This window comes from Symsagittifera roscoffensis, chromosome 4 (assembly GCF_963678635.1).
Source record: "Symsagittifera roscoffensis chromosome 4, txSymRosc1.1, whole genome shotgun sequence".
NCBI lineage: Eukaryota > Metazoa > Xenacoelomorpha > Acoela > Convolutidae > Symsagittifera > Symsagittifera roscoffensis.
Genome location: NC_087065.1, coordinates 16,761,099 through 16,787,332, shown reverse-complemented (window position 1 = coordinate 16,787,332; position 26,234 = coordinate 16,761,099). Strand labels below are relative to the sequence as shown.

General features: G+C 36.4%; 1 protein-coding gene across 3 annotated transcripts; it reads left to right on the top strand.

The window, feature by feature from the left end:
• Positions 1-1,391: 1,391 nt before the first annotated feature.
• LOC134843680 (uncharacterized) lies at positions 1,392-26,234 on the top strand. 3 transcript variants are annotated; one of them, XM_063859891.1, is made up of 19 exons: positions 1,392-1,510; positions 3,391-3,481; positions 5,619-5,791; positions 6,000-6,202; positions 6,757-6,923; positions 9,452-9,557; positions 9,744-9,955; positions 16,006-16,226; positions 17,079-17,273; positions 17,598-17,793; positions 19,599-20,019; positions 20,983-21,119; positions 21,473-21,650; positions 21,839-22,004; positions 22,214-22,320; positions 22,390-22,593; positions 22,664-22,734; positions 22,818-23,154; positions 25,876-26,234. In XM_063859891.1, the coding sequence occupies exons 1-19, from the start codon at positions 1,402-1,404 to the stop codon at positions 26,086-26,088; spliced, it is 3,507 nt and encodes a 1,168-aa protein (XP_063715961.1). In that variant the 5' UTR covers positions 1,392-1,401; the 3' UTR covers positions 26,089-26,234. The 3 variants fall into 3 exon arrangements, with proteins under 3 accessions (XP_063715961.1, XP_063715960.1, XP_063715962.1); XM_063859890.1 differs by having other exon boundaries at positions 5,616-5,791; XM_063859892.1 differs by lacking the exons at positions 22,664-22,734; positions 22,818-23,154; positions 25,876-26,234 and having other exon boundaries at positions 5,616-5,791; positions 22,214-22,324; positions 22,390-22,556.

The following is a 26,234-nucleotide window of genomic DNA, read 5'->3' as shown; positions in this document are numbered from 1 at the left end:
ATAAAATGCGAAGATCTGAAACCCAGTAGTTTTAGAGATTCGACCATTTGAATTTCAATAGAACCTTTCAGTTCAATTGAAATTATTGTCATCATTCAATTTTTAAATATAAATCGTTGTTGGCTGCCCCGTCTATTGTTACGGTTGTTTTTTCATTTATTGTATTTTTAACGTTCATTAGTCTGTTTGAAGCACCAGAGGTGCGATACACGCTAGTTTGCGTTTAATTTGTCCACTAGTGTAATGCGACAGTGAAATTGCCTAATAAGTGAGTAACTTCTATTTGCGCGTTAGGTTATAAAAAAAGAATGTTCGTAATAACACTCTCGCAAGTGTAAAAATCAGAATCACCCGAGAACAAAACGAAACTATCTGCACGAGCAAGACCTTGTAAATTTTGGAGCGCGGTCCCTATAAATTTCAAGGAAAACTGCGGTATTAGCTATTATCTTTTTGCCCAATGGTTTTCTGCGCGTTTCTGCGAGTTTGTTGAATAATGTTACAGCACTTTGAATTATAGAATATTCTCAAGGTAGATTTCGTACAAATAATGAAAATTATTTGAAGCTTAATAAAAATTAAGAAAAAAGAAAACTGAAGTGTTGCTAAGAAATATAACTTACTGCAGTTTGCAAGGATTGGGACAGTGTTCGTCTTCGTCTATGCCCTTGGCACAGTTAAGTGCATGATATAATAAAGATGCCTGCTCCACGGTTCTTTTAGGGTTCGACCTAGTCTTTGTGGCTTTATTGGCTAACTCTGTCTCTTTGATCGCGAACTGCAACACTTTCTCCCAGGACAAATCTCCGGTATGTAAAATAGAGTCCGGTTTTGTGATCAAAGGTCCGATGTCGAATCGTAAGTTTTCGTACCAGTCCGTTGGCCAAATCCACTCGGCTGATTTTCCAACTCCTCGCCAGAGCCAGTTGATCTGGCTCAGTTCCAGAGGGGTTTGCGGCCAGTCGGGATAACTTGTCCAGTATTGCATCTCATCGCCTGTCGTATCTTCTGTGTCAATTTGACCGGTTGTGAAAATAAGAGCGACCAAAATGCTATTAAAGAAAAGTGTCGACATTCTTGTAGGGTTTCACAATTTGAGTTGGTGAAATGTTGTTTGATAATGTTTTGTAGTTTTTATTGTGGTTTTGCCGCAACTGAAATTTGATGGGCTTGGTTGACGTCTGATGTATGATTTTTTTTTATGGAGAGAGAGAGAGAGAGAGAGAGAGAGAGAGAGAGACATTTTTGGCACTGCCTTCAGATCTATCGGTCATTTAATGCACTGGCTGTTTATGTGTATGAATAAATTAAAGATGGGGCACTTAAAAACATTTAAGAACACGTTTGTAGCAGTTTCTTTATTGTATTGAATTTACTCTAATGTCAGATGTTAATGTGATCATGTACCATCCGTCCAACACTCTGATGACATTTGCAGCTGACATCGGCGAGGACAGACAGATTGAGTTGCAGAAAATGGTTGACAAATTCATCAAGTCAGACGAGACCTGTGAGATTTTTTTTATCTTTGTCTCGGAAGCAGGGTGGGTGTTTAAAACGGCTTTTATTACCCTTGCGATAGCAAGGGTATTGCAATCGGGTACTAGACTGTTTTCCCGTAAACAACTTTGTCCACAGGACTCACTTCTAGACTCCTTCTAAAATCCTCTATGCTAACCCTACTTCTCGTGGTTGCAAATATTGAGCATGATTGAATTTGTTGTTAAATGTCCGTCCTTTTCAAAATATGCTTTTAATGTTGGTTGTGATTTTTTGAATTCGATTTGTTTAAATTTTGTTATTTTTTTGTCATTTTTTCGGCTTAATAGGATCGGCCCTATTTTATATCGGCTTAGTGGCCTAGTTTCGAGTGGTTTCAAGAGAAAAATAGTTTTATGTTCACCTCTGGATCGCACAAAATGCTGAAAATCTTAATAGAATTTAGAGTTCAAGTTTTTCGTGACAATTTTTTTGGTTTTTTTTTCGTCTTGATGAGTTTCGGTCTGTATTATATCGGTTTAATGGCTGCACATTGCGCCTTCCTATTGGCGGAAAAAGTTTGTGTGTGCGTGTCTGTGTTTTGAGGGTGAGGGAGACTTAATAACTTCTTATTAGTCTTAAAATTTTTTGATTTTTTGTGATCGTTTCCTTTTTTTTCGGCTTGATAATAGATTTTGGCCTATATTACATCGGCTTAGTCGCGACTTATTGCTTCGTTTCACGAGCTGTGTATTATACGTGTTTTGAGGGTGTGGGGACTTGATAACTTTTGAGTGGTCTTAATTTTTTTTTGCTTTGTTTTTTTCTTTTTTCAGCTTAATAGGTTTCGGCCAATATTATATCGGCATAGCGACCGTATATTGTTTCATTTGACGCGTGAGTAAAGTTTGTGTGTGTGTGTGTGTGTGTGTGTGTGTGTGATAAAGTATTGTGTTTTTTTTAATGTGTGGGGGACTTGACAATTTGAAAAAAAAATTTCGACCGATGGGTTTCTGCTAAGGTAGTTCCGGCTTTGTTTTCGCGTGATAACTTTTCTTTCGATGCTAGTTCCACATTCTATTGTCTTGGCTCGTTGTTGTTTCAAAACTTGGCTTATCGATAGATCTAGTTCGAAATTTTCGAATTTTTTTTCGACTTAGCGGCTTTCGTGTTTTGTATCGCAAGTGGTGCGAAGCTCAGCTTCGCTTCTGTGTCCAATTATATAATAAAGAATGTTTTATACGTTAAAAACATGTTTTTTTTAAAAAGGTCTTTGTTTCTGCTACTTTCTTCAAAATTACTAATCAGTAAAACATGAAAAAAGGCTATCCTTAAACAATCTATTTTGCCTGCTTTTTCCACATCCAGTTGCTTTCGCAAGGACCCGGCAAAACGGGAGTTTAAAATTGCGAAATCAAAATCCCGCGAAATCCCGTTTTGAAACACTAGCGCATTTCAAAACGGGAAAAGTTTTGTTATAACTCTCATTTTGTTTTAAACATTTTTTAAATTCTGCTTTAAGCTGTTTTTACTCATTTATTTTAAACGGTTTAAAACAAAGCCCCCACCTAGTATTCTGATTCCGAATACCAGAAAACAATTTCATTCATTCAGAATAAATTTCGGATTGCCTCCACTGTAATTTGGGAAATTTTCTCTGAACTCGACCCCATCTGAATTTTATCTGCGGAACTTGATTTGAGTGAAAAAAAACACCCTGCGCTATATTTCCTTCCCACCCTTGGGAAAGCTGGAGAATGGAGGGAAGTTACTAATATACGACCTTTTGCCCTGAACCGCTGATGTTGCCCTGAATTAGAGCCTCATGCAATTTTTGCTGTGGATAACGAGTAATTGTTGTTTTTCATCCGTTTTTGCTGGACAGCGATTAAAAATAGCTTGTTTTTTTAGCGATGACTTTTCCAAGTAGTCTCTCGAACCAAGACAGACTGTATCTTCATCAGGTGGCACAGAAGGCCAACTTGAAACACAACAGTACAGGGTAAGCAGAACGCCATTATAATCAGTTGTCTTAACTTTTCGCAATGAACGTCAATTTTGTTTAAATTTTACTGCCTGGATGACAAACAATCATTGTAGTGCGTCAAATGATACATCATTTTAACGACCTTTCAGTTGTGATTCGAACGACTTCAAAAATTTTCAAGTAGTTTTCTCAGTGTAGAGAAAAAAGAAAAACTTGTTTGACTTTTTCTTTTTAAATGTAATTTAGAGGGAATAAAGCGAGCAGGCTTTCAATAGGCCGATAAGCTTTTTTTAAGCTGTGAAAATTGAATTTTTTGTTTCGTCGGCTCAGTGACCTAATTTTGCGTTGTGTAATGCGGAAAATAATAGGGGAGCGTAGAAATTTAGAGTTTCAGAAATTGGAAAAGTTTCGTATCACGAATTTTTTGTTTTCGGGAGTTTACCCATTTTTTCGGCTTAGTTGCCGCTCGGTGATAGTTTCTGAATACTTATTTAACGCCGGCATTTCTGTTTCTGTATGTTTGTCAAGGTGGTTTTTTTAAGTGTTAATAAACGTAGTGAACGTTTTTGGTTCTTTTTCACTTTACCCCCACCTTTCAAATTTTCTAATTTTATTGTTGTTATACCTGTTATTATTACGTGTTAAGTGCGTGATGTTATGATGTGAAGTATGAAGAACAAATCGGTTCACAATTGTTAGTTTGTTCACTATGCCAAGTTAATTGCATTCTGACAATGTTAAACTAGTTTTCTTACACTTGCGAAGCAAAGTGTATTAGTACGAACTTTCTTTTTTCCAACAAGGTCGGAAGTAAAAGTGGTACTTTAGGTGGCCTTTTTGAATTGGTAGTCTGCGGCAGCAGTGTTTTATCATATGTGCTGTGACATTTGATTAGTAAAAAAATAACACAGCTGAAGCATTTTAATTCATCAAATGAACCGAAAAAAGTTATTCGTTTCAAAGAGCAGTACAATGATAAAGAGCTCGATTTCAGAAATTTTCCAACTCAATGTATCTCGTAATTTTTGTGAAATGCATTTATACATAGTTTGGTTTTATGCTTCCAATTTTGTACATTCAAAGTTGTGTCTTTTTGTATTACTTTTGCTGCATCGAATTGGCAATTTATTAGCATAAGTAGCTGCGTTATTGGTGGCTAGTTTTTGGGGATTTTCAGCATTCGTGGCTCAGTGGTTAGTGCATAAGACTCAAATTTGCCAGATCGCAGATTCGAATCCGACACGGAGCCCAGTTTTTGCTAATTCGAGGCTTATTTCTACTTTTTCTTATGTCACTTGATAGAGCTGCTTTTTGGTCGTGTTTTTGCATGTGTTTCCGAAGCGCAGCTTTGCCTCTGTCAAAACTGAAATTTAAAGGGGGAAAGTGGCAAAAAGCCCATTTTTTTCAGGAAAAAAGTGTTAGAATTCGTTCACGCTCAAATTTGAATTATTGCGTTTCGTCGTTTGATTTTTTTGAGCTCAGCACATGTTCTTTAATGGAAGGCAAACGCAACTATCGAACGGAAAAAGTTGTAAGGTCACGAAAACGTGATTGACTTCTGGGTTTCGAAAGCTGACATTAAGTTTAGGATTCCCAACAGAGCAAAATTTTGTATGTGATAGTTTTCTCCAATTGGGTAAGTTTCGTCTAAAACTGCAAAAGAGGTTTCTGAAATTCAAAAGATGAAAAGTGGAAATTTTATTTAAAAGAACAGTCATGTCTTAAGGTTTCTTTCGTTTTATGACACTTTTCCAACTGTATGTAGGCTTATTTTTGACTTCTTGACTCTCCGTTCATTTTCTGTCTGCTACCTTGCAAGGCTATATTTGGGTGGTATTGATATGCAGATAGTGACTCGTTGATAAAATTAATTTTTAAAATTTCAAGTTTTGTGATGTTTTCTACAGTAAATATTTTGATGGTTTTTGAAATTTGTACTTGAATTGTTTAGGTGGAAAAAATGGAAGAAGTTCATAATTTTGATTCATTGTTTTCTTTTTATTATTGGTCTATATTTATTTTACAAGGTAGGTCGATGTTTGGTTGACGCAAGGTTTGGTCACCCTGATTGCAAATGGAAGCTCCGTTTCGCCTCTGTTTTAACCTTCCCTAAGGGTGTTTATCGATTCACTTGATGACTTCTTTTTAGTAGGAGTGGGGTAAACAGGAAGCTGACGTTGACAAAACAAGTGAACGTGGACTCGTACTTCGTGAATGTGAATGCTGACCCTAGAGCTGTCAAGCCACTCGGGAGGGCACTGCACGTTGTAAAAGAATTGGACATGCGAACCAGTTTCAAGCTCCAATCTAATCCCAGTTTTCACAGTGAGTTACTCATGCCGATTGTTGAACAGTTACGTTTTATACCATGTTTAGATGATCATTTACCACACAAGAAAGGTTTCAGATCTGTTGTAATGTTAGAGCAAGCGGTATACTAGGCAAACGATCTTTTTGACGCGTACTTAGATTTTGACAGTCCGCAAGTAAAAGTTATGTTCTCGGTGCAAAAGTTACTTGTTTATTTATACAGAGGAAAGAAATTCAGCTTCGCAATATGGTTATGAAGTTCGTCTGTGTCAGGGGGTACCTCCCTTTGCCGTTCCGGACTCCTCAGTGAGCAGATTCAGACAGAAACTTCCCATCCACTCGTATAGATCGGCAGTGCTGGAGAGCATCACATGTAATCAAGTGTCGCTGATAGCGGCCGAAACTGGTGCTGGAAAAACAACACAGGTTAGAGTGCTTTTCATCTGTTCTTCCACTTTACCTTCAAAATTGTTTTCGGGAAACTGCGATTTTTGGGGGAAATAAACATCCAAGAACTGCGAGGCTCCATATTGGTGGGGTACTAGTCAGAGGCGGATCTACGATTTACTCAACGGTGCGGGCGGAGTTTCAAAAAACTATTAAAAATTTGTTGATTTTTTCCCAGCTCGACCTAATTGATTTTCCGAACTCTCCTAAAACATTCTATATGGTTGTTCGCCAAAATTGGATGTAAAATAGTACCAACGAGGGGATCCTTTGCGTGGTCAGGGGGTTGAAACCCTGAGGAGGTTGTCGCACACGCCCTAAATCCGCCCCTGGTACTAGCTACTATGACGAAGCCACTGAAAAGTTGCAATGATCAGTGTAGAGATTTGAAGCGCTAAGGTCGTCTGAAGGATTTTTGCATTCAACTTGACTTTTTGATAATTCACGAAGATCAGAGTACGTATTTGCTTTGGGGTAGTTTTTAAAAAATCTTCAGCTATTTTTGGACCAAGGTTTTTAAAATATCTGTGTAGGTTCCTCAATACTTACTGGAGTGGCACAGTCTCTACTCGGATGAATGTCTAATTCTCTGCTCTCAGCCGAGGAGACTGGCAGCCATGTCTTCTGCCGAGAGGATAGCCCACGAGAGAAATGAACCCATCGGACAGACGGTCGGATACTGTGTCAAACTCGAAAACAGGTTAGAAATTTGCTCGCGTTTTTTGTTACTTCTGCTCTTTACACAATCAAAGCTTGTGTTATAGTATGAAATTTCTTTTTTTTTCAACATAAGTCGCAAGTATTGTTGCGACAAAACGTGGTGACTTTGAAAGTGTTCATTTTGATCAATAACCATCTATTAAGTACAGCTAATGGTAAAGATATTAACACAGACTATTATATTACAAATAGCACTTTAGCTTCAAGGTATCATGAATCTGTAGCGTAGAGATGAGGAATGAGACCAGCAACAAAATAAGAGGGTTCGAAACTGGGCAGGGTCGGATGTTTTTAATGAACTTTTTCGTATACTTGCTAAAATGCGTCCGCTTCATAAATTGAGGCATGTTAGTTGGTAAATTTTTTTTTAAAATTAACTGCTAATGCGTCATAATTGGCTTGCGTCACTTAGCAATTATGTAGACTCATAATTGGCGTGCGTCTGTTAAGAAATTTTGTAGACTCAAAATTTTACTCGTTCAGTTTTTCCCAGTAGCGTTATCGGTCATATTTTTGCTTGTGTATGTGAAGTGCAACTTCGCCTCTGTGTCAAATTTTGTCAAGTTGAGGAGAAATATGCCATTATTAGTTTGGATGGTAGAATCAAAAATTGCCAAAAAAAATAAAAAGAATTTGATGTTAAGTAATTGAACAATTATTAGAACTGTACAAGGTTATCAAGACATTAGACAATTGATGATAATTCCGCATGATAGTGCACGTCCATAATATCGTTGTCTTTAATTATGTTTTCCACAGCATAGTCAGTTGATTATATAGGTGATTTTGAAATTTTTTCTGGAGGTTTTCGAAATCTGTGATAACCTCAAGTTATCTCGATCGTAATTGTTCCGACTTTCGAAGAAAGTAAGGAATATATATGCTCAGGGTGGTTTTTTTTTAATTCAGACCAAGTCTCAAAAATATTTCCCTTGGATCGATCCCTGGATCTTTGTGGTCCCAGAAGTGTAGCGCTCGCCACTAGACTATCTTGACTTGCAGTTTGCTGTGAAACGCTCACTCATTGACAAACATGACTAAAGCATTGTTATACTTTAATGCTGAAAGCTTAACGAGCATTATATACATGTGCGAAATATCCCGAAAGACAAAATCTTTCCAAATTCAATTAAGGCTGGTTAATTGGTCTTGTTAGTAATTCCATTCACGATTCTTAATATTCAGCTTAAAATTCATGGTTTGTCAATATTTCATTAGCCGAAAACTTCTAGACCAGTTTATGGACAATCGGAACATTCAGGGCTTCGCCCTGATACGAACAGTCTTGTTTTACTTTATCATAATTGCGAAAATCAATGCCCTCTTCATCGATTTGGAACTTTCAGTGCCCTCTTCATCCGATTTTGAACGAGCAGTCTTTTTTATGTTATACAGTTGTTAATGTTCTAGCTGCCGTCATAGTTGTAATTGCAGTTAGGTGGTTCGGTCTTTCCTTTTCTCAAACCAGGAGGTATTCCGTGGTCGAAAGTCATGAACGTTTTGAATACTCTTTTATAGGTCATGTTGATTTTTTTTTCAAGAAAGTCTTAAAAATTGTTCACGCTAAAACTTGATTCATCGTTGCTTCTACAAGCATAGCTTATGTTTTACTATGATTTTTTTCCAACCTAAGTCGAAAATATTGTTGCGGCAAAGTGTGTTCATTTTGATCGAGCTATTACAAACAGCCAATGCTAAGGATATTAACACAGACTATGATATTACAAGTAGCACTTTAGCTTCAAGTTATCAAGGATCTGTAGCGTAGAGGTATGGAAGGAGAGCAGCAACAAAAAAGATGATTCAAACCTGGGCAGGGTCAGATGTTTTTAATGAACTTATTCGTATACTAGTTAAAATGCGTCCGCTCTATAAATTGAGGCTTGTTAGTTGGTAAGTTTCTTTTTTTTTCAAATTGACTGGTACTGCTAGTGCATCATAATTGGCATGTGTCACAAAGCAATTATGTAGATTCATAGTTGGCGTGCGTCACTTAAGAATTTTTTAGACTCAAAGTTTTACTCATTGAGTTTTTCCCAGTAGCGTTATGGGGTATATTTTTGCTTGTGTATGCGAAGTGCAACTTCGCCTCTGTGTTGACTTGAGTTATTTTCAAGTTCAGTCCTTTTACTGTGTTAAAAGGAAGGCAAAATCCACTATCGAACAGCAAAAGGATAAAGGTCACGAAAAACGTGATTGATTTTAGTTTCGAAGGTGGAATTTTTTTTTCAGATTTCCCAGTGGAATAAAAACTTTACTTATTGATCCAGTTTTCTCAAATTGAGTTAATTTTATCATAAAAGTTTCCATCGTAAATTGCTCCTGAAACTTGAAGAGCATTAAGGTCATAAATTTTTTGTTTAAGTTCGAAAGTTGAAGTTTTTTCAAAAAAAAACAAGTCATTATTTTGTTTGTTTCCTTGTGTTCATGACCGTTTTCCAGCTATCTTGTGGCTATGTTTGATAGATTGTAATGTAATTTTTTAATTGTAAGACTGTTGTGTTTAAGAATGAGCGAGGAACTGACCAGGTTGCTCTTCTGTACAACTGGAACTCTATTGAGGATGCTGATCATGGACTCATCTCTGCTATACAGAGTAACCCATCTTGTTATTGTTAGTCAAAAATCTAATGCAATTCTATTAGACAAGCTTCAGTTGTATTTTTGTAAATCTGTTCACAAATGGTAAAGTGTTCAGAATAATCTGCTATACTATCTTGCACATGAACCGTTTTGTTTTTAAAGTTTGAAGTCTGGATCAACGGCAAATGCAATGACATCACATTTTTGCATTTTTTAGGACGAAGTGCATGAGCGAGATCGCTTCACTGACTTCCTTCTCTGTATAGTGAAGAGGTTCTGTGAGCGAAACAAGAAACTCACAGTGGTGTTGATGTCTGCCTCTATGAATGAGAAGCTGCTAAGTGACTACTTCAACAAATGTCCTGTTGTCAGGGTGCCTGGAAGAATGTTCCCAGTGCAACAGTTCTTCCTGGAACACATTCTGCTCAAGTGAGTCATTTAGACTCTCGAGTGAATGTGTTTCTTCTCGACCTCTTTCGTACAGTTTTTAGGACCTACGGTGTAGGGGTGGGTTCTTTGATAAAAACTTGCCTCGCCTATAATTACGTTCAAAGAGTTCTGGAGTGAGAAACTGTACTGAGAGGTCAAAACTTTTTGCTATTCAGACCAAATCAAATAGAGAGAAGAACGGGTTTTACTTATATGCTGTACTAGCAGACGCTTTTGTTATAGTACGATTCAACTTTTTTCCAACCTTGGTCTCAATATTAAGTGCTCATAAAAGTGCTCCATTTTTTATTTGTTTAATTGCAATATATGTATGTAATCACACCAACAACTAAGTCCTTGAATATTTTAATTGTTTCGACTTTTCAATTAAGAGTTTTTGATGGAGTTTTTTAATACCATATGAAAAATTTTGGTGTCATGTTCAAATTAACAAGGTATTTTACCTGTGAATAATTCCTCAAAATTTTGTTTAAAAAAATTGTTGAAATTGGCAACTTGAGATGGTAATTGCGCTCAGTTTACCCACTTGCCTCTGGTCTAATTACAGAACGCTCATTATGTATTTCGATATGTATTATATAAAGTGGTTCAATAATCTACTTAAGAAAGATATCTATTCTGCGGGTCTACCATTGGTATATATTTATCAATAATATATTTAAATGCTTGTGACACGTTTCTCACCATGTTTAAGACGTATTATTTTTGCATGTTAACAAACGATTTGTGCACGTTTAAGCTATATCGTATATTTCAATGCTTTAGGAAGTTTTTTCGATTTTCCCGTTTGATAATGCTAGGCCATCTGAAAAGCCCAATGGAAAGGTGGCTATGAGTTTGATTCCAGCATGCGAGGGGAGGAGGAAGGGCCGCGCAGTGTATGGTATTATAAAGGGTTCATCCATCTATACTTTTGGTAACGGGCGTTTTTCGTTAGCGTTTATATCACCCAGTTTGAATTTACGAGTAATATGGCAAGGTACCGTCAGAAATCTCCCAGGAAGTTACAAAAGTGGCCTCAAGACTTGAATTCCAAAATCTTCCTAGTTTACCCTTCCGATAGCAAGGGTATTGCAATCGGGTACTAGACTTTTGTCCACTGGACTCATTGAACTGGTGGTACCTTGGTTCATAGTGAATTCAAATTTTGGTGTGTCTTTTACACACTTAGCCTGATGTTAACGAATCCTGGTGGGACGGCAAAGGCCTGGGTTTGAATCTGACCAGGACCAGTTTTTTTCAAACGGTAATTGTTCCGGTTCAAAAAAAATTCGGCCGATTATTTTTCTTCTTATGTGTTGTCGGCTTATTTGCCACATCTAAGAATTGCTTTTTTTCGTTGTAAATAATTTTAACTGCAGTTGTTCTCAGCGTTTTGAAAATCCAGCTAAATTGAAAGTTGCTTTCCACATTGGTTGTAGTTTTACCAGCTCGATTTGTTAAAATTTCTTTTTTCCATTATTTTTCGTCTTTTCTATCGGCTGAATAAATTGCGGCCTAATTATTATCATATTAGTGGCCTCTTATTGCGTCGTTACGCCCGAAAAAAAAGATAAAGGGAAAAAGGACGTGGCATCTTTTATAGGTTAAGAATTTTTCTGGATTTCTTTCTGCATGAAGGGTTACTGCTCAGGTTTTTTCCGCTTTGTTACCGCGAACTATAAATTCAAATCAAATCTGGCGTAGAGGTAAAACAACTGCTTGAGACGGCAAAGTTTTGCTGTTCGAATCCGGCCGGATGACCCCCATGCTTGAGACGACAAATTTCGGGAGTTCAATTTCAGCTGGAACTTGTTTTTCTTGCAAAAAGAAAATTTTGGCTAATATAGGTTGTCTGTCTGCCTATTTTTGTCTGCTTTATTCCACAGAAAGGACTATTTTTTGAAAATTTGGCTTCTTTATAGCATTCTCAAAGCTTTTTGTAGAGTTTCTTATGGTGCAGGCAATTTTGTTCCCTATATTTTGGGCTTTTGTAGCAATTTTTGTTGACAAAAACAACTCTTTGATTTTTTTTGTTTGCGTTTCATAGTCGTTCATATTTGTAGCGCAAGTGGCGCGAAAATCAGCTTCAACTCTATGTGAGACATTGCAATTTTTGTGAGTTTCCCAAAAGTTTTCAAAATGATTTAGATTTAAAATTTGAAAACTTCTCAAAATTCTTAACCCTACAGTTGCGCAATAATATCAGGTTGCTCGGACGAGGTTATATCTGGCCTTTCCGAGGTATGTCTTTATCGTGTTTCAAAAGTTTTCAAATCTAATTGCAAAGAATACCTGAAAAATTGAAATTGCCGACGCTTTAGTGGGATGATAGCAAGGTACTCCCAGCAGTTACAGTACTAACCTGTGATTCAGGCGGATTTAGAGGAGGGCGGACGCCCCCCCTCTCTCTCAGGGATTTGACCATCTGCCGACCCAAAGGGTTCCCCCTTTGTACTATTTTTTTGCGATATCAATTTTTGGTGACGGACCCTAAAAATTATCCAAAGGCTCCAATATATACTAAATTTGAGTGAAGAGCGCGCGCCAAAAAAACGCGATTTTTTGGTCAAAGTTTAACTGCAGTTGTTTTCAGCGTTTTGAAAATCCAGCTAAATTGAAAGTTGCTTTCCACATTGGTTGTAGTTTTACCAGTTCGATTTGTTAAAATTTCTTTTTTCCATTATTTTTCGTCTTTTCTATCGGCTGAATAAATTGCGGCCTAATTATTATCATATTAGTGGCCTCTTATTGCGTCGTTACGCCCGAAAAAAAAGATAAAGGGAAAAAGGACGTGGCATCTTTTATAGGTTAAGAATTTTTCTGGATTTCTTTCTGCATGAAGGGTTACTGCTCAGGTTTTTTCCGCTTTGTTACCGCGAACTATAAATTCAAATCAAATCTGGCGTAGAGGTAAAACAACTGCTTGAGACGGCAAAGTTTTGCTGTTCGAATCCGGCCAGATGACCCCCATGCTTGAGACGACAAATTTCGGGAGTTCAATTTCAGCTGGAACTTGTTTTTCTTGCAAAAAGAAAATTTTGGCTAATATAGGTTGTCTGTCTGCCTATTTTTGTCTGCTTTATTCCACAGAAAGGACTATTTTTGAAAATTTGGCTTCTTTATAGCATTCTCAAAGCTTTTTGTAGAGTTTCTTATGGTGCAGGCAATTTTGTTCCCTATATTTTGGGCTTTTGTAGCAATTTTTGTTGACAAAAACAACTCTTTGATTTTTTTTGTTTGCGTTTCATAGTCGTTCATATTTGTAGCGCAAGTGGCGCGAAAATCAGCTTCAACTCTATGTGAGACATTGCAATTTTTGTGAGTTTCCCAAAAGTTTTCAAAATAATTTAGATTTAAAATTTGAAAACTTCTCAAAATTCTTAACCCTACAGTTGCGCAATAATATCAGGTTGCTCGGACGAGGTTATATCTGGCCTTTCCGTGGTATGTCTTTATCATGTTTCAAAAGTTTTCAAATCTAATTGCAAAGAATACCTGAAAAATTGAAATTGCCGACGCTTTAGTGGGATGATAGCAAGGTACTCCCAGCAGTTACAGTACTAACCTGTGATTCAGGCGGATTTAGAGGAGGGCGGACGCCCCCCCCCTCTCTCAGGGATTTGACCATCTGCCGACCCAAAGGGTTCCCCCTTTGTACTATTTTTTTTGCGATATCAATTTTTGGTGACGGACCCTAAAAATTATCCAAAGGCTCCAATATATACTAAATTTGAGTGAAGAGCGCGCGCCAAAAAAACGCGATTTTTTGGTCAAAGTTTCCCAAAAAGTGCCTAAAAACGCTTTTGGAAAATTAGGCCAAAACGGTCTTTTTACTGCTTCGGGAAAGCTCAGAAAATCAATTTGGTCGACCAAAAAAAGGTCGACAAATTTTTGAACATTTTTTGTAAATCTGCCCCCCCCTCAAGAAAATCCTAGATCCGCCCCTGGTATGATTGCTCAAACTGTTTTTGTTTCCGAGACGTGATTTTTTTGATATTTTAGAATTGTTGGAAATTTTGAATTAAAAATAATTCTCATTTTCAAACTGTCGACTCTATGGCGGGTGATCATAAGTTACTCCCAGGTGTTGCAAATATGGTGGTGGCTCATTTTTATGTCTTCTCAGATCAAACCAGCCGTCCATTCGTTCATCCGCCGATCCATTCATTTAGCTATCTTTTCATCTAGCAGTCCATCCATACATGCAGCCATTAATTCATCAAGTAAACCCAATTAGCCAGCCATTCAGCCATTGATGCATCAATCCACTCAACTACGTAGAAATCCATCTAAACAACCATCCATTCATCAAGCCTTTCACTCGTCAAGCGATTCATCCATCTAACTAGCCTTAAGTCAATAATTTAATCGGCCCATTCATTCAGCCATCCATCTATCAATCAAGCCAACCAACTATCCATCAAACGAGTCATTCAATAGGCATCCATCCAATAGCCAATATGAGTTCATTAATAGTCATCCAGCAGCCAGCCATTCATCCATACAGTCAGCCATCAAGCCAATCATTCAACTATCGGCCCATCCATCGAAGCATGCATCGATCAAGCCGCCCATCCATGTAACACTCCAGCCATCCAGCAAGCCATTCATTCGTCAAGCAATCCATCCATCTAGCCATCGACCTATCAAGTCTTCCATCCATATAATCATTCGTCCATTCAACCAGCAATTCAAACAGCCGTCAATCAAGTCATCTGGCTACCATTCATCAAACTATGCATCCACCCAGCCGAGCGTCCATCTATACGTCAAGCCATTCATGCATCAAGCAAAAAAGTCCTCCATCCGGCCAGCCATCCGGCAGCCGTCCATTTATCTATCCTTGCACCCACTCACCCAACCAGCCATTCAACCATCCATTCATCTGTCTGGCCATTTATATATTCGGCCAGCTTTCCATCCATCTAGCTGTCTTGTCAGCCATTAACCTATCTAGCCATTCAACCAAACAGTCATCCAGCAAAAAGTCCATCCACTCGTCAATTCAGCCATTCATCCAACCAGTCATCCATCAAACATTCCATACATGCGACCAGTCGTCATTCGATCCAGCCATCACTAGCCTTCCATTTAGACAGCAATTTCTGCATCTATCCAATTATCCATCCAGCGTTCAATCCATTTATTAATCCGGCCATCCACCTAACCATCAATCCTACTTTTGAAGATAAACGTCATTATTCAGCAGCAGTTTTAGCTGCAGTCGGACTTTTAGTTCTTTGAAACATTTTTTTTTGAATATTTTTTTCCTTAGAACCAGCTACCCATCAGTCCTTTTTTTCTGAAGATAAACGTCATTTTTCAGCAGCAGCTTTATCTGCAGTCTGACTTTTAGTTCTTTGAAATATTTTTTTGAATATTTTTTGCTTTTTTAAGATGATCTTTTTGGTCGGTATCCTCTACAAGTTTTGCATAAAAAAACTGTTTCCCTTGTTTCTATTGCGGGAGTAATTTCAATATTTTTTTGTTTTCCTATAAAATAAAGTTTTTTTTATTGAAACGCATAAAAGGGCTTTTTTAGGCGTTTCAGAATTATCGGATTTGTTACCGTTTTCTGGTTTTGTTTCGATGCTAATTTGACATTCAATTGTCTTACTTCGCATGTGTTTCTTTTAATTTGTTTTATGAAGACAAGTCAAGATAAAGACATTAAATTTTTGGAATATCTAGTTTGTTGGATTCTCTTTCATTTTGACCAAATTATTCGACTTTCTGCTCTTTTTCTGTGGAATAGTCTGGCTCGCTATATTTGTGCTGTATTGCCAATGGTGCGAAAATCGGCTTCACCTCTATATTTTGGAAAGTTTATTTGTATGATTTAATACAAATTGTCATAAAATTTTTTGGTCAAATAGACCGAATGTGTTTAAAACGTACTTTTCCTCAAAATTATGGTTTTTTCTATATTTTCGGTGGAACTCGAAAAATTGAAATGGCTGTTTTCAAAAAATTATAAGCTAAATGTTTTTATCCACCACACCAAAATAAAGTTTTGTGCGCGCTACTGATTCTGAATTTTGTTAAAGACTCAAAGAGGTCAAGAAAAAGAAAGAAAAGCAGCGTCAGCTACTCGATTCAGAAGATGTACTGAATGACCTCGAAGAGTTACAGCTGAGTGAAACAATTCCCGAGGACGGAACAAATGGGCTGAGCTTTGAAGCAAGGCTTGTATCCGTGTCGAATATCAATGAAAAGCGAATATCAAACTACTCCAACACCAGCGAAGGAAGTCATGTTACCGATACAGGTTTAGCTGTTTTTTCACTTATAAATGCAAAATGTTTTCTCAATGTTTAGAGATGATGCAAGACCGTTAATTTGCAAGTTTCACCGCTACAATGAACCAACCCGACCCAGATACTTGCGTAAATAGTTAAATTAAAAGCCGTTTTCTACTTGAATGATCAGTGTTTATGTCGCAGTATTCGCATGGTTGACTTTAATTAAACCATACTACAGTTTTTGCAATCCTAGCCTTTCATGCGGTAAACCAGTATAAAACGCCATCCATAATTTTATAATTTGAAGTTGTTTTTCTTTTCACGTGCAGTGCAAAGTTTCAGATGTTATTTTGAGTCGATGAACGTAGTTCAGACTCTTTACTTTTTCACGGTTTGACTTTTGATTTCTTTCTAAGTTCAGTTCATTTCCTTTGTTAAAAGGAAGGCAAACTCCACTATCGAAAGCAAAAGTGTAAATGTCACGAAAAACGTATTCCACTTCTTGTTTCGAAAGTGGAATTTAGTTTTCAGGTTTCGCAGCAAACGAAAAAAATTGGGTTCATACATCAATTGTTCAAGAATTTCAAAAATCTTTAAGGGCATCTATTTGTTTTTCTTTGAAGTTCGAAAGTTGATGGTTCTTCAAAAAATGTGTTTGCGTGCGTTCATTGACTCTCTTCGAACTTTCTGTGGGCTATTTTTTTTTATAGTTTGGAGTGATTATTATCAAATCACAGGCAAGGCAAAACCCAAGCAAACGTTTTTAAAACAAATTGTATTCGACCATGCAATTTTTCGTATTTTATGTTGTTTATTCATTAGGCAAAATGAAAGTTCATACATATGAAAAACGTGGGTCATGAATTGGTCTGTTTTAGTTGGTGGTAGTAAAAGTAGCAGTGAGAACGTGGAGCTGATTAGGGACTCGTTCTTCGTATATGACGAGGAGACAGAAGAGGCTGTGGAGATGAACTTGGATGACATCGACAATCTATTGCTGCTGTTCTTCCACACTGTCACCATGGAAGCATTCGAACTCATACTCAAACTCATCAACAACTCCACCATCAAAGGTGAACGCCATACTTGATCAATTGTTTGTACGATTTTTTGCCAAACCTTAAAAATAGTGATAATTTACAAGAGTTATTTCGAGAGAAAGTGGTGCTGTTTACATCTCGCTTCCGAAATTGTTGAAAAAAAATTAATAAAAAAGAACTTATGATACAGTATTTACATGCGATCTCAAACAGACTAAATTATTTCGTAACTATTGCCGCAATTCATTTTAAAATGCGTTTTCAAAAGTGAAAGCTAAATTGTGCAAGGGGAGCCAAAATTGCCAACAAAAACTTAGAGATCATTTGCAATAACTTAAGGCAAGAAATCGTTTTCAGTGGACCATCAGCATTCTGAAAGTGGTCTGACAGTGCTGATGATAGCTTGTGCCCATGGGAAAGTGGATCTGGTACACAGTCTGCTGAAGATGGGCGCATCCCCCCACCTGACGGACCAGGAGGGAAAGACTGCCGTGGACTACGCAGTACACAATCAGCACTACAATGTCGAACACATACTGAACGAGTACTCTAAGTAAGCAATAAGCTCATGTTTTTAGTTCGCATGCTTTAACTGCAGTTTGGAGTAGAAGAAAGCTTTTTTTATATATTCAAAACATTGTTTCACTTTTTTTGAAAATAGATTTTTTTTGTATTTCTGCTTCATTTTTCATTTTGTCAAGCGAGCTTGTGAGCCTAGTGTTATGGCCAGTCCATTTTTTTAAACCCAACTTGCACTGTGGCTGCTATTTGGAAGAGTGGGAGAATATGGCTCAATTGTCAAGATATTAGACCTAAAGTTTGCAGTTAGGAGAGTCAAATGCCGAAGGCAGCAAATACTTTTTTATTGTCAGATATCGTGAAGACACTTTTACAGATAGTGTTGAATATTTTGAGGACAAAATTTTAGAAGTTGTTCATGCTTAGTTTTGGATTTTTTTAAATTTTTTGAAGTTCAATTCAAAATCAAGTGCTGAAAAAAGGCAATTAATTCTCTTCAATTTTGCAAGTGGACTTGGCGCAAAAATGTGAATGATTTTTTTGCTTCAAAAATAATTTTTAATTTCAAGAATTTCCTGCGGCATGAAAAAGTTGTTCTCAAATTATATCAAAGTCTAGGCTTTATCAAAAGTGTTTAAGTTCTTGAAACTTATTAAGAGTAATGAAAGCAATGAAGACTCTTATATAGTCTTGCTTATTATTTTTTTCGTTTTTTTTTTCAGGAAAAAGTTTTTTAAATGCTCATTTAAAAAACTACAGATGTGCATTCATACATAATGATGCACTTATGTATATCTGTGCTTTTTGGATTCAATTGAACTTCATATACTGAAAGTGACGTAAATAGCACTCTCGCAATACAAACGTGGAAATGGCGCGAAAAAACGTGAACGATTTCTAGTTTCGAAAGTGGAATTGAATTTTTAGATTTCCAGCGGAATAAAAACTTTACCTGTTGATCGTGTTTTCTCAAGTTGGGTTAATGTTGTCAAAAAACCGCCAATCATTAATCTTTTTATAGAAATTCAAAGAGCTGAAAGGGCATCTATTTTTTTAATTTGAAAATCGAAAGTTGAAATTTTTTCAACCAAGTAAGTGTTTTTTTATATTTACTTAAGTTCATTACTCTTTTCCAATATTCGATTGGCTTCGATTTTTCAGCTGATATGTTTTTTTTAGAAACTCAAAAATAATTATCTTTTTCTGGCCTCCTTCTATATTGGCTACGATTATTTTCCAAAGCTTGTTTTTGCGTTTTTGCTATTCTTTTTCATTTCTATCAATTGTTGCAGTTTCGAGTTTAATTTAGTTGCCATTTACTTAAAAAATAGTAGAAAATTAGAAAACAAGTAAAGTAACTTTTTCAAATTTTTTTTTGCTATTTACGAGTCAATGATTGCAGTGAAGACTCTTATAAAAGAGGTCTTGATTTTTTTTTTCAGGCAAAAGTCTCAAAGATTTTTCATCCTCAAATTTGATTTTTCGCGTTTTGTCTTATGATTTTTTAAGTTCAGCTCACTTCCTTCGCTTAAAGGAAAACAAACTATCGAGCAGCGAAAGTGTAAAAGTCACAAAAAACTTGATCGACTTCTAGTTTCGAAAGTGGATTTTTATTTTCAGAATTTCCAGCAGAATAGAAATCACATATTGATCCAGTTTTCTCAAATTGAGTTAAATTTATCAAAAAAAAAAAAATTCTGTTTCCTAGCGTTCATTGACTTTTTTTCAACTTTTTGGGCTATCCTTGTAATTTGTTCAAGTTGATTTTCTTGCAAGCCATACTTCTGTGTTTTTTGAATTTTCAAGTTGTTCATCATTGGAGTTCATTTTTTTGCTTAGATTGATTGAAGTTGCTGAAGACGAGGAAGCAAAAGAAGAAGGATCGACACTTGTAGATGAATATGTTCGATCTTGCAGCATGGAAACTGAAAACGTAGATCACGATCTAATTATGCAGGTCATTATATATATAGTTTCTGATTTCACGGCGCCCGAGTTCGACAACGGAGCCATTTTAGTTTTCCTACCTGGGTACGAAGAAATATCACGAATGAAGATCCTAATCGAGGAACACGACGTACTAGGTGACCAATCCAATTTTAGAGTGTTCGTTTTACATTCGAATATCAAGAGTGAAGATCAAAAACGCGTGTTCCAGCATTATAAAGAGAGGAAGCTGATTTTATCCACGAACATAGCGGAGACGTCGTTAACTATTGATGACGTCATTTTTGTAGTGGATCCAGGGAAGACCAAACAAGTAAGTGGTTAACTCGCCAAAAAAATCGTGCAAAAAATTCGCTTGCTCAAAATCAATACAAATTAAGTATTCTCTATTGAATCGCGCTAAAAATGTCATATATCCTATAAAATCCATAACATGAACGAGCTGCAGGTTTCTAATTTGATTTGCCGAAAACTAAGATACCACTAAATGTTTTTTTAAAAATTACAATTAACATCTTGAGTTCTATATTCCCTCTTTTCTGATTAAGTGTCAATCAACTTTACAAAGATCGTATCGATTTTTTTTTCAGGAGAGCATCTAAAATGTTCCTCATTTCTGATTTTTTGAGTTTTGTTTATAAAGCAGAAGATTTCAACTGGGCTTGCTATTGACCCAGTTCTGTAAATAGAACCTATCAGTCCCAAAAAACGTGTCAATAAAAAAGATTCTTGAAATTCCAAGAGCTATAATCCCTATGTTTATAAGTGTAAAAGAACCAAGTTTCCTTTATATAGGTCTTGGTGATTTCTGATGTTTGTTTTTTTTTCGAAAAAAAGTCTTAAACTGCCCGGATAACTACAGGAGTGCAATCATCTATATTAATGCATTTATGAATGCACATAGGTATATATGCACTTTTTGTGTTCTGCTCAAAGTAATGTAAATTGCCCTCGCCACTTACTAACATGGAAATGACGCGACAAAACGTTACGGACTTCTAGTTTCGTAAATGGATATAAAATTAAAGATTTCCCAGTGGAATAAAAAAATTTACACTTTGGCTCAGTTTTCGTAAATTGGGCTAGTTTTATCGAAAAATTGTCAATCATAAATTGTCCTCGAAATTCAAAGAGATATATTTTTATCTTTAAAATTCGAAAGAGTATAAGTGTCTATATCATTTTTTTCGGTTTCCTTGTTCCAACTTTCTAATATTTTTCTGTTTTTTTAAGGGAAAAACTCAAATTTGTTCATGTTCTTGTTTCGTTGTTCTAGCGAGAGATGGATACTCAGAGTAGTCTGTCGTACAGTCTGCAAGTGTGCTGGGCCAGTCAGGCTAATGTCAAGCAAAGGGCAGGAAGAGCGGGCAGAACGAGGCCAGGATATGCATTCCACCTATTCTCAAAGACCAGGTACAGCCCCAATAGGGACAGTAAGACTTGTGACTTGAATTTTTGTATCTTAAGCCAGGGGTCGAGGTATATAAGAATGCATGCTCGAGTCTGTTGTAATAATTATCAGCCCAGAAAACGAGTGAAAATGAATTTAGGTCGTAAATGAGGTCACATGGGTATCAACGGGAACATCTAACTTGCATGTCGGTCCTTTTTTGGATAATTGAGGCTAACTTTTAAGTAAAACAAGAACAAAATGGCGAAACCAAATCATTTTAAAATGGTTAACGTTTCATTTTAAAACTTTCCGCAAGACTCATCGAATTCGGTTAGTGAGTTAATGGAAGTTTCCTTGTATTATTTTGGTTTAGGTTCGAAAGCATGAAGGACTTTACTTCTCCAGAGATCCTCAGATACCCTCTGAATGACCTCTGCCTGCAGACGAAGATAGTATTTCCAGATAACAAACATTCCATCAGCGACATTCTAACCTCTGTGCCAGACGCCCCTCCCCAGACTTCAATCACATCGGCTCTCAAACATCTCAAAGTGAGCATATTTTTGTAGCGATAGCTGAATTTGAAAGTTAGAAGCCTTGGTTAATTTGTATTTTTGTCTGAAATTCAAGAAAATTAAAGTTGTTTTTCTTGTGGATAAATGCGGAGTGAGTTCAACCATTAATTACTCAATGAAAAGACTTTGGTATATATTGGACGAGGATTTTGTTTGTGTTTCAGGAGATCGGAGCTTTAGATAGTAATGAAAAGATGACATCATTGGGCAATTTTCTAGTCAAAATGCCTCTGGATCCAGACTTGGCAAGGATGGTTCTCTACAGTCTTGTTTTCAGATGCCTAGACCCAGTTTGCATCATAGCTGCCACGCTAGCTTATAGATCACCTTGTGAGTGCATCTCAAATTGAAGTCAATGCAATATTAGTTCACTCGATCAGTTCTAAAGAAAATAGTGTCCAGGAATTTTCTTGCTTTTTTTTCTTCAATTTTTGATACCAAATTCATATCTTAATTCAGAATTTCCATAATTCAATTCAACAAGTTGATATCGTTGCAACAGCTATTTATGAAAAAAAAATCAGTTAACATATGTTTAGTTTATTTGCCGCCAAGCAAGCGTCTCATAGACGAGGCAGAGAGAAAGCGGAAGAAACTGTCATTCAACAGCCAATCAGATCACTTTGTGCTTCTCTTCGCTTTTCTAGTCAGTGAGTGATTCCTGTTTTCTAAGTCGATTTCTCATTTCGCTGAAAAACGTATCTTATTTTTGTAGACATGGAGTTCTTACATATCGAGTGGGAAGCATGCAAAAGCAGACGAGTTCTGTTATAGTCATCATTTGTCGGCACCAGTGTTGCAAGTGATCGATAAGAGTAGATTGCAGATAATTCGACACTTAGTGTCACAAAGAGTCATCAAAAACCCGAAGAGCTACGTGTATTATAACTCAAATGCACAATTAACTTCTTGTGTCAGAGTAGGTCTTTTTTATCATTCTTCGAATTTTCTCAGTTTTCAGTGACGCTGAAGTAGTTTCTGAATTTCAGGCTTCAATTTTTGCGGCTTTCGCTCATTCAACTGTTCTATATGACACAAATCGAGGAAAATATTGTGCCGAGTGAGTTTATTTTATGATATATACATGAAAATTTCTAACATTTAGCATGAAATCAAAATGTGTATTGTTGAATTTCGTTCTAGCTGGAGCAACAATCTGAAAATTCATAGAGCAAGTGCCATCCTCCAATCCGCTCCCAAACTCCCTTCGTGTCTATGTTGTGATGAAATCACGAGAGGGGTGGGGCAACCTATGGTCAAATCAGCCACGGCTGTCAACCCGATCATGCTTCTTCTCCTCTCGAATACCATAGAGTCGATTGAGTCAGCAACTGATGATTTCTGCCTGTTTCGCATCTCTAAAACTGTTCAATTGACATGTGATCGTAAGTTGTCAGATATTATTCTGGAGGCACGTAAAGCAGTTCGACATATTGTAGTGTCAATGACAGAGGGAGCTTATGTCAACAAAGAATTTCAAGTGAGTGGTCTCGAGCTACTCTTGTTTCGATTTTTTCAAAAATTTCTAGACCAATTTCAAGTTAGTTATTATGCTTGAAAACAACCGCTATAAAATCGGAACAAGCTAGATTAACGAAAGCACTAAATCATTTCGCCAACAAACCTTTCTTGTCAACAGATATGTTTTGAGCGTGTATGCATTTTGAACTCCTGGTCTACTTTCACAATTTATCTTGCGAGCTTTGTGTTACTAAATGAATGCTCATTTTGGTCGACTAGGATATTTACACTTGCGAAGCAAAGTGTATTAGTTCGAACTTTCTTTTTGTGCCAACCGAAGTCGCTAATAAAAGTGCTACTTTTGGTGACACTGTTGAATCGGTAGGCTGCGGTAGCAGTATAATATGTGCTTTGATATTTGTTTAGTAAAAAGTGAACAAAGCTGATGCATTTTTAATTCATCAAATGAAACGAAAAAAGCTATTTGTTTCAAACAGCAGTACAATGAAAAAAGCTCGATTTCAGAAATGTTCCAACTCAACGTATCTCGCATATTTTTGAAATGCATAATTTAAACATAATTTGGCTTTAAGCTTTTCAATTTATTAAATGCAAAATTGTGTCTTTTTGTATATGCATGCCACTTTTGCTGCATCGAATTGGCAATTTATTAGCATATGTAGCTGCGTTATTGGTGGCTAAATTTTTGGATTTTAAGCATCCGTGGCGGAGTGGTTACCGTGTGCGTGAGCCTCAAATTTGCTCGGTCGCAGATTCGAATCCGACACGTAGCCGAGTTTTTGCTAATTACGAGTAATGTACGAAGTGAAGACTCTTATATAGGTCTTGCTGATTTGTTTTTCATGAAAAGTCTGTAATAACTACAGATGTGCATTCATACATATTGATGCATTTATGAATGCACTTAGGTTTACAAGCTCTTTTTGAATTGAATTGAAATTCATCTGCTGAAAGTGACGTAAATAGCACTCTCCAAATACGAACGTCGAAGTGGCATGAAAAAACGTGTAAGATTTTTAGTTTCGAAAGTCGAATTAGAAAGAGCTTAAAGGGCGTCTATTTTTTTCTTTGAATTTCGAATTTGAAGTTCTTGCGTTCATTACTCTTTTCCAATTTTTGATTGGCTATGCTTTGACGTTTATTTCTGCTTTTTATTATTTCAATTGATAGAGCTTCTTTTTTATTCGTGTTCTCGCAAGTGTTTGCGAAGCGCAGCTTCGCCTCTGTGTCAATGCATGTGGTTCGATTCCCGTAGAGGGCATTTCTTTTTCATAACTCTTTGTTTTTTTATTTTCTTGCTTTTTTTCTCAGTTTGTTTTTGAAGCTACGTCTAGCTTCCGTGTCTGTGATGAAATTTATTATCATGTTGGTTGTAAGGCTATATTGGTTTTTTGAATTTTCTTTTTTATATTTTAAAGAACGGAATGGTTTCATTTTAGATTTTTTTTCAAGTAACGCTCATTTCCTTTGTTCAATTGTAGTCAAAATCCATTATCGATTAGCAAAAGTTTAAAGGTCACGAAAAACGTAAACGACCACTAGTTTCAATAATGGACTGTAATTTCGAGTCGATTAATCTAGTTCAGACTCTAATAAAGGTCGTGATGATTTTTTCAGGAAAAGTCTTGAATTTGTTCAGGCTCAAATTTTTTTTTCGCTGTTTGAGTTTTGATTTTTTCAAGTTCAATTCATTTCTTTTGTTAAAAGAAAGGCAAACTCCACTATCGAACATCGAAATTTTAAAGGTTACGAAAACTATAGTCGACTTCTAATTTCGAAAATTGAATTTAATTATCAGATTTTCCATTACAACAAAAACTTGCCTATTGATCCAGTTTTTTCGAATTGGGTTAATTTTATCAGGAATGTGTCAATCATAAGTTGTGGTAGAAACTTAAAGAGTTTTAAAGCTATCATTATTGTTCTTGGAAGTTCGACAGGTGCAATTTTGTTTTTTTTGTTTACTTGCGTTAATTGACTCTTTTTCAACTATCTGTTGGCATTGTTCTGAGTTCTCAGTTTTCTCTACATGGGTTATTTTAAGAAAAAAGGCCAATCGTTTGCATTGCTTGTGGCTCAAAGGACTTCGGTTTCTCTTGATGATTTTTTAGCTGGAAAAGATTCGGTAAGTCTTTTATCCTATGATGGCATTTGAAACTTGAAAGCTTCGAGAAAAGTTTTGAATTTTTTTAAACTCAAACTTTAGTATGGCAAAGATATGTTTTTGACATAACGGTCGTCGACCCAAGTGTTATCGGCTTAATAACCGAGTCAAAAATTGTTTCTCTGGCGAATTGGCTGCTGAAAAATGTCACTTTCGAACGGTTTCTCCTCAAAATTGTGCAAGTTTTGGTAGACCTAGTTTTTGAATTTTTTTCCGAACAATTTTTCGATTGAAAGTCCTTCGCTTAGTTTTTTTTTAACCGGGCAGCTTACAATACTATTTTTGATGTACTGGAAGTGGCGCGAAGCTCTGATTCGCTTCTGTGTGAAATAAGAAGAATTATTTGAATACCGAATTAAAAAGAATATAATCCATCGTTATTTTCTGATGCCATTTTTCGGATGCTCAAGATGATTCTCGATACCCAAAAATTATCATTTCTCGATACTCAAAAATTATCATTTCTGGAATTCGAACATGATCTTTTCTCGATGCTTAAAATGCGCAAAGCATCAAGAGATAAATTAAAGACTACTATGTTGAATTTGTTCCTAGTGCGTAATGGACTGTCTGATCGATGTTCTGGAGTCAGCAGAGCCACCTGAGATCGGTTATATTCCACCTTATCAGAACTTTTATCATTTTGGCGAATCGCTTTTTGAAGGACAATCGCAATATCGTCCACTTCAAAATGGGCCAGGATCACGTAGCACCAGCTCAACTGACAGGCGGAAGAAGAATTATTACAATCCTGGAATGAAGTTTTGAACGCCTAAAGTTATAAAATTATATTTCAAAATCCGCTAAAAATCATCCGAAATTTTTTTCAAATGATTTTTTGTTTCAATTGAACTTTGCAATAAGTTTTTTTGAGTTGCGATAAATGAATATATTCCTCTGTTTTATTTTATAAA

Coding starts and splice junctions, on each gene's coding strand:
- LOC134843680 (XM_063859890.1), top strand. CDS start 1,402: ATGTACCATCCGTCCAACACTCTGATGACATTTGCAGCTGACATCGGC. Junction 9,558..9,743: donor GAGTAACCCATCTTGTTATT/GTTAGTCAAAAA, acceptor TGCATTTTTTAG/GACGAAGTGCATGAGCGAGA. Junction 22,321..22,389: donor TGCTTCTCTTCGCTTTTCTA/GTCAGTGAGTGA, acceptor TTATTTTTGTAG/ACATGGAGTTCTTACATATC.